The 8,633-nt window shown below is 44.2% G+C and overlaps 1 protein-coding gene across 1 annotated transcript; it reads right to left on the bottom strand.

Annotated features, from left to right (window-relative positions):
- Nucleotides 1-2,870: 2,870 nt before the first annotated feature.
- On the bottom strand, nt 2,871-7,208 carry LOC126191263 (allergen Tha p 1-like). Its single transcript, XM_049932072.1, has 2 exons — nt 6,960-7,208; nt 2,871-3,180 (listed from the first exon to the last, which is right to left on the bottom strand). The coding sequence occupies exons 1-2, from the start codon at nt 7,144-7,146 to the stop codon at nt 2,990-2,992; spliced, it is 378 nt and encodes a 125-aa protein (XP_049788029.1). The 5' UTR covers nt 7,147-7,208; the 3' UTR covers nt 2,871-2,989.
- Between the last annotated feature and the right edge of the window lie 1,425 nt (nt 7,209-8,633).

Raw genomic sequence — 8,633 nt, 5'->3', positions numbered from 1 at the left:
CAGATCTGTCCTGCAGTGACATTCGGATGAAGTGTTTTATCTTCTGTGGGGCGGGGGGGGGGGGGGGGGGGGGGCAATAGCGGGGTGGTCTGGGTGGTGCGACATGACCTGTCTTGTCGTGCGCCGTGTTCTACGGCCTTCCGTGAACCTTTCTACACTCTTCCGAACCACTTCGTCCCACACGAGCAGCAATTTTCCGGATGGATGCATCACATTCTCTGATGCCAATAATGCGCCCTCTTTCAAGCTCACTGATTCGACGGTACGTTCACACGTCTACGAGGTATCCTGTACGTCTGCTCAAGCAACACTAACACTTCGGTTAAAAGCGACAACGAGAGCCGCAGGCACATTTTAGCTGCAGGTGGTGTTGCGCCGTGATACAGATGTTGACCTTGAGCCAGCGGGCCGACATAGTTCAAATGATAATCATTTCTGAAAAACATACTAATGTACATGTCCAGCGAATGTTTCGAGTTATTCATGGTGTTATACACTGAAGCGCCAAAGAAACTAGTATAGACATGCGTGTTCAGATATAGAGATATGTAAACGCCTATAAAAGACAACAAGTGTCAGGAGCAGCTGTTAGATCGGTTACTGCTGCTATAATGGCCGTTTATCAAGATTTAAATGAGTTTGAATTTGGTGTTACAGTCGGCGCAAAAGTGAACACAGCATCTCCGAGGTAGCGATGAAGTGGGGATTTTCCAGTATGACCATTTCACAGTGAATATCAGGAATCAGGTAAAATATTAAATCTCCGACCTCGCTGCGGCGGGAAGAAGACAATGCAAGAACGGGACCAACGACGACTGAAAAGAATCGTTCAACGTGACGTAAGTGCAGCCCTTCCGCATATTTCTGCAAATTTCAATGCTGGGCCATCAAAAGTGTAAGCGTGCGAACGATTCTACGAAACATCATCGATATGGGTTTTGGAGTCGAACCCCAACTCGTGTACTCTTGATGACTGCAGGACACATAGCTTTACGCCTTGCCTGGGCCCATCAACACCGATGTTGATGGCTGGAAATTTGTGACCGGGCCAAATATATCACGAAATAAGCATCAAACGAAAAAACTACTAAGAACGAAACTCGTCTAGCTTGAAGGGGAAACCAGATGGCGCTATGGTTGGCCCGCTAGATGGCGCTGCCATAGGTCCAACGGATATCAATTGCGTGTTTTTAATAGGAACCCCATTTTTATTACATATTCGTCTAGTACGTAAAGAAATATGAATGTTTTAGTTGGACCACTTTTTTCGCTTTGTGATAGATGGCTCTGTAATAGTGCGCTTTTTTAATAGGAACCCCATTTTTATTACATATTCGTGCAGTACGTAAAGAAATATGAATGCTTTAGTTGGACCACTTTTTTCGCTTTGTGATAGATGGCTCTGTAATAGTCACAAATGTATAAGTACGTGGTATCACGTAACATTCCGCCAGTGCGGACAGTATTTGCTTCGTGATACATTACCCGTGTTAAAATGGACCATTTACCAATTGCGGGAAAGGTCGACATCGTTTTGATGTATGGCTATTGCGATCAAAATGCCCAACGGGCGTGTGCTATGTATGCTACTCGGTGTCCTGGACTACATCATCCAAGTGTCCGGATAGTTACGTTATTTAAGGAAACAGGAAGTGTTCAGCCAAATGTGAAACGTCAACCACTACCTGCAACGAAAGATGATGCCCAAGTAGGTGTTTTAGCTGCTGTCGCGGCTAATCCGCACATCAGTAGCAGACAAATTGCGCGAGAATCGGGAATCTCAAAAACGTCGGTGTTGATAATGCTACATGAACATCGACTGCACCCGTACCATATTTCTATGGACCATAAATTGCATGGTGACGACTTTGAACGTCGCGTACAGTTCTGCCACTGTGTACAAGAGAAATTACGGGACGATGACAGATTTTTTGCACGCGTTCTATTTAGCGTCGAAGTGTCATTCACCAACAGCGTTAACGTAAACCGGCATAATACGCACTATTAGCCGGCCGGTGTGGCCGAGCGGCTCTAGGCGCTTCAGTATGGATCCGCGCGACTGCTACGCTCGCAGGTTCAAATCCTGCCTCGGCCATGGGTGTTTGTGATGTCCTTATTTTAGTTAGGTTTAAGTAGTCATAAGTTCTAGGGGACTGATGTCCTCAGATGTTTTAAGTCCCATAGTGCTCAGAGCCATTTGAACCATTTTTATGCACTATTGGGCAACGGAAAATCCACGATGGCTGTGACAAGTGGAACATCAGTGACCTTGGCGGGTTAATATAGAGATCCTTTTAAAATTTATTTATAGTTATTTACACTCATTGTCGTAATAAATGATTTAGTGATGAAGTTATTTCTCTTTGGACAATCCTTCACTTACATTGCTGATCACTTTACCAAAAATTTCCCAAAGCACAAAGCGGCTTCATGATGACCCTGGATACTCAGGTTCTGTTTACTGAGGAGAAATTTATAATTCCAGAAGTTGGCTGCAATTTTCTATAGCTTTTTAAACGTTAATGTTTGAATTCTTTGTTTGTATTTAGATATGAAATCTGAAGAATCTGTACCGTCGTCAACTACGACTTTTTAGTTACTTCAACGATAACTCATCATATACACTACGCATAAATCGATCCAACTCTTTTCATTTTTAACTCAGAACAGGGTCATTGCTCTAGCTGCTACATTGCTACAATGCATTGCTCTTCAGCCGCTGTGCGTAAAGTGGGGTACACTATTTTAATTTAAAACGTTTCAGTGAACGAAATACTATGTTTCTTAATTTATTAAAATCGAGTAGCACTTGTCTTTAGAGACGCATTCATTTCTCTGAGACTGGTTAATTAAAGAACACAAAACAAAGCCTCTTTTTACTAACGTGTTTTATTTAAAAACATTAGGCGGGTTTATCCGCATAACAACAATTTACATAATTTAAATGTTTTGGAGCTATCACAGTACAGCCCGAAAGGTGCCCTGGAGTTTAGGCGGAGACCTTCTTCAGCTCCTCGCCGTACTTCTGCCTGTAGGTTCCGGTGGGGTCGTACTTGCTCTCCAGCGGCGTCCACAGGTCGGGCTTCTCCTTGATGAGGAACCTGATCACCTTCTCGGCGCCAGCCTTCTGCTTCTCGTTGCACTTGGCGCACTCATTGGTCAGCGCATCAGGAATAGCGGCTGTGAACAGACAATGATTGGAGTTAGACCAGATTAGTCAGTGCACTTTACGAATATGGGTTAACGAAGTCATTCGAAACGGAAGAAAAGCTCCGACTAGTGGAGGATGAGGATGGAAACAACCATGTCCTTATCAAATTAAACATTGCGTTTGCACTAATATACTTGGGAAACCACGTCAGAACTATGTATTCATTACTGCACGGGGAATTGAACATTTCTTCTATCGAATGCACCTCTAGTGCCTTAACCATTGCGTCACCGATCTCGGTGATTGACAACAAAGGAAGTCATAGACATAGTGTTAAGTTAAGCATTCAGATTAAGAGGGTAGACGACCAGAGAGAGCCAAAGGAGGGTGAGTTGTTGTAACACATCATTGTTTTGAAGAAATTATACGATCAAGCTGGCAGTAGGTTTGGGAGAATCCCATTTAGGACTCCTTCGTAGCGGATTTCCACTACCGACATTCGACTGAGTAAAGGTTTTGCACCTTAACAAAAAATTTTTTTTTACATACGACTGCTTCCTAATAAATAAGCGAGCACTCAAAAATTCCACAGCGCAACAGCTGCCTACTGGTAATTTACACATGGAATCAATTGTGTGGCTCCTATTATTTCGATTGTAGCAGGACAGCATAGATGAAAAGTAGATCTTTTTCCCTTCTTCTTCCCACTATGGAAAATTTAGACTCATTCAGTAGTGGAGGTGTACGACGGTAAACGGAACTAGTTTGCGCAACATTTAGTAGAAATTATTAATGCTGTTAAAATGTACTGCAGAGAGTAACTTACACCGGGAAGAGCTCTAGACCCGAATTGCTTCAGCAACAGCTAACGATATGCGTTCCTTTTATATTTGGCACCGTGAAGCGACGGCGAAGAAAGAATTCCCATACGTGTACGGTCACATTTATATACGGTGTTTCACAACTGTAATTACAAGCTGCTGGGGGTTACTGAGGGTACTTAAAGTTTGATAAGTAAACCATGTCCAGAAATGTAGTTTGGATCTAAAGTACTGTATCTGAAGATCGGAACGCGGTGCACACCCAGGGGAGACAATGAGCTCTGCGTGTTTGCTCCATGGGATATCACGGCGTGGACAATGTTTCGAGTACTGTCAGGCTCTGTTCTACGTGATGAGTGAATTCCTCTTCAAAGTCTAGAGCGCAGCGCGTCGACGAAGCACCACAGTCAATCCTTCTGGTTCCGTGCGTACCAGATGATGATGATGTTTGGGTTGTGGGGCGCTCAACTGCGTGGTTATCAGCGCCCGTACAATTACCCAATCTTTTGCTCAGTCCAATTTCGCCACTTTCCTGGATGATGATGAAATGATGAGGACAACACAAACACCCAGTCATCTCGAGGCAGGTGAAAATCCCTGACCCCGCCGGGAATCGAACCCGGGACCCCGTGCTCGGGAAGCGACGTCCTATGGAGCAGTTTCTCTTCAGTCTATACTGGGGTCTTCACAGGTCATGTACTTCAAGTCACCACAAAGGAAAAGTACTACCGTGGACACGTGAAATACGGTTTTATTCTTTTTCAAGGTAGCCCGACTGCGGTCTCTACAGATGCTCGAACAATTTGCAAACACGAGGCTCACAAGCCCTGCCCACACAAACGCACACATAAGGTGTAAACCATTCATATCCGACCACGGGATCACCTACCTCCCTAACTCCACAGAAACTCTCCTCCACAGAATGGTGGACTAGTGCTCGTCCAAGAAAGTTAATGTGAAATTGTTTAGCCGCTGCCTAGGAGTCTCTTTCCAGAAGAGCTAGTGCAGCGAAGTGTGCAGAAAAGTACTCGCAAAGTTTGGAAGGTAGGCTATAGGTACTAAAAGAATAGCTGTGAGCGTATGTCGTGAATGAGGCTTGCATAGCTCAGGTGGTAGAAACGATGCCCACGAGAGGCGACGTTCTCGGTTCGACGCTCGGCTCCACGCAAAGTTTTAATCCGCCAAGATATTTCCAAAGATGGTACACTCATCAGCAGAGTTCATTCCTTCTGGACCTATGGTACTCCTGTTACATTTGTTGCTTGCATGCTGCTTTTGTCTCAAAATCAGTACGGTGGACTTCCACATTTGGTGTTCAATAATTAATCAGTGTAGTTGTGAAGCAACGGAAAAGGATAATAGGAACTGTTTACATTTGATAGTTTGGATGTATGCTGTACATAAAGAGAATGAAATGAAATTTCTAGGAATGTACAAAGAAAATGAATGAGATTAAATATACAGAAGAATGCTTGTGTTTAAAGTTCTCTCGAAAAGTAGCACTCAGAGTACAAGTTCACCGAAGCAAAGGTAGTGCGTAGTTGCAATATTTCAAAAGGAAATATCCTGGCATTCCCTTGAAGTGATTAACGGACCCACCGACAACCCAATCCTACTGAAAATTTTTTTCAGTCTCACCTTTCTCGAATAGGAGCCTAGAGGTGTAGCCAACTCAGATTGTACATATATGGGAAATAGAATCAGAGAAATAAAACGTGCCATTATTTACGTGAAACATTGGCGTGCGAATGTAAAATATATACCTCCGTTGAGGTACTAATGACGCAGCATAGAAAGGAATGCTGAAGGATTTAAAACAAGAGTCATTTTCTGATGCCACGTCATCCAATTAAAGCCTCAGTGCCTCATGAATAAAATGGACTGTTAAATTGAAATGGAGTTGTAGTGGTCACCTATCTGATGACTGATTTGTTGAATCTCTCCATGCTGCTCTAACGTAACCCTATTGATTTCTATATTACCACAACCTCCACCAATTTTTTCCTGCTTATTGTAGTCATAAGCTTTTCCCCCTCGACCTTTTCTGACCCCTTATGTCCTTTCACTATCAAAGTAACGATTCCTTGATGCATCTTGATGTATCCTATCAGCCGATCCCTTCTTTCAGTCAATCTGTGTTACAAATTTCGTTTCCCCAATTCGATTCAGTACCTTGTTACTACTTATCGGATCTACCTATCTTTCTAATCTTCAGCACTCTCCTGTTGCACCACATTTCAAAAGGTTCTATTCTGCTCTTGTGTGAACTGTCTTATCATCAACGTTTCGTTGATCTTCAAAGAACTTCAGAAAAGACTTCCTAACGTTTAATTGTAAATTTTATGTTAACTAATTTCTGTCTTCAAAAATGCTTTTCTTGCTATTTCAAGCCTGCCGTTTTTACTCTTTCTACTCCAGGTGTAGCCACTTATTTTGCTGTCCAACTAACAAAAATCATCTACTTATCTCATTCTTTTTGCATCGCCTGATTGAATTCAATCATAATCCGTTACTCTTGTGATTCGTTTGTTGTTGTTCATTTTACAATCTCTTTTCACGATATTACCTACGTTCAACTGCTCTCCCAAGCCCTGACAGAATTACAATAACATCGACGACGCCCGAAGTTTCAATTTCTTCTCCCTGAACCTTAATTTCCTTTTGAATTATCTCCATGATTTCCTACACAGCTTATTCATTTTTCAGGCAGTATGACACAGCGGATAGGCTAAAGCCCTGCCAGACTCCCTTTCGACTACTACTTCCTTTTCATGTCTCTCGACTACTATAACTGCTGTATGGTTTCCGTATAAGTTGTAGATAATCTCTCACTCTCCGTATCTTGTTGCGCAACCTTCAGAATTTCAGTATGTCTTCAATATTATCCAAAGCATAGAAGGAACAGTTTACCAATAAAGCTACTAAATTATTTTCGTTAGTCAGAGAGTTTGTGTGGCCGAGCATAGGCCATTGGCTGGCGTACTCACCCTTGAGCTCTTTGCCGTCAGCCGTGCAGGACGTGTCGGCGTCCGACAACAGACACTCGTGGTATTTTTTGAGCAGGCGATCGTTGTGCAGGATGTCGTCCAGGTCGATGTTGTCGTACTTGGTGGTGTAGGCGGCAACAGCAGCCACCAGGCACACCAGCGACAGGGCGAGGGCGCAGCTCTTCATCGTTGTGGGTGGGAGGTGTTGCGGCGGGTCGCAGTGGCGAGTGAGTCGTCGTCCTGAGCGCACGAGCGGCTCTTTATACCCGGCGCGCCACGGGTGACGTCACGCAGTTTGGCGAAGCGGCTGTTGCCCACCCAGGTGACCCTGTCTGCAGCCAGCACCTCGCCCTCCGCCATCAATCCTGCGACGTGCGAAGGGGGCCGTTCTTCGAAAGCTGTCACAACCGACAGCTTAATGTGGCCTCTTTTTGCTCGCCGTTCGATGCTTTCGCACTTGGAGCCAGGTCATTCGGTGCCTTCGCCTCGCGTATTCCTGTTCTTCTTTGCTGTCTCGTCTTCGTCGAATGGCAGTGTTTGTTTTTCACATTAGCATGTCGTCCCTGGTCATAACGTAACCTAGCTTTGTCAACGGCCTGTAACACCTTGGCAATGACAGAACGAAATAAATAGGATAGTGTGAAATCAAGAAACGAAGGCCGTGAAGTCCACGATCAATATGACAATCAAGTAAAATCGCCCTGAACATTGAGGCAATTGTCCCACCGACGCAACTGGCTGCAGAAGGCTGTTTGGTAAAACAACGTATCCTGCTGCGTGAAGAAGTCGTTAACTGGCAGCTACACATCACTGTCAGGTAGAAATCGTCATCTGTCCAACGCCTTTTTAAGGGGCCGAAGGCTTTTCATTCGCACGGGGAGAGATCTCGGCTATAGAAGAGGTCCTCGAGTGTTATCCACTTCTGTTGCTGTATCATATTCTACAGGGGGGCCTCTTGTGTCGAATCACGATCAGAACGAATCTTAGAGCATCATTCTACAACTGTGGTTTTAAACAGACATGCTGCCCAATGCGTATTCTCTGATGGATGTCTAACAGTGTTTGTTTTTCGGCAGCCAAGGAAGAAATAATAGCACGTTGGTCCTGTTTGGACGCATTTGGTAAGAACGTCTCCATAGTTCACCGCACGCACATCGGAAAGACACGAATACCACACTAATCACTTGTCTACGTATTGGTGCTTTCACAGTCGTATCGCAGTCGCGCTACATTGAATGTACCCTGCAGCAACACCCTCAAACGGAAACTTTTTGATTACCCGTTCAAAATATAAAATACGAGCTCTAGTATATCACGTTTTCTTTCTGATATACTGTTGTTGTTGTTGTCTTAAGTCCTGAGACTGGTTTGATGCAGCTCTCCATGCTAGTCTATCCTGTGCAAGCTTCTTCATCTCCCAGTACTTACTACAACCTCCATCCTTCTGAATCTGCTTAGTGTGTTCATCTCTTGGTCTCCCTCTACGATTTTTACCCTCCACGCTGCCCTCCAATGCTAAATTTGTGATCCCTTGGTGCCTCAGAACATGTCCTGCCAACCGGTCCCTTCTCCTTGTCAAGTTGTGAAAGAAACTCCTCTTCTCCCCAATCCTATTCAATACCTACTCATTAGTTATGTGATCTACCCATCTAATCTTCAGCATTCTTCTGTAGC

Source organism: Schistocerca cancellata, chromosome 6, assembly GCF_023864275.1.
Source record: "Schistocerca cancellata isolate TAMUIC-IGC-003103 chromosome 6, iqSchCanc2.1, whole genome shotgun sequence".
Classification (NCBI taxonomy): Eukaryota; Metazoa; Arthropoda; class Insecta; order Orthoptera; family Acrididae; genus Schistocerca; species Schistocerca cancellata.
This window is presented reverse-complemented; position numbering and strand designations above follow the sequence as displayed.

Bases quoted from the DNA above. Each gene is read 5' to 3' on its own strand.
- LOC126191263 (XM_049932072.1), bottom strand. From the start codon at position 7,146: ATGAAGAGCTGCGCCCTCGCCCTGTCGCTGGTGTGCCTGGTGGCTGCT. The intron at 3,181-6,959 runs GTGAGTACGCCA...GTCTGTTCACAG, and splicing joins TGACGGCAAAGAGCTCAAGG to CCGCTATTCCTGATGCGCTG.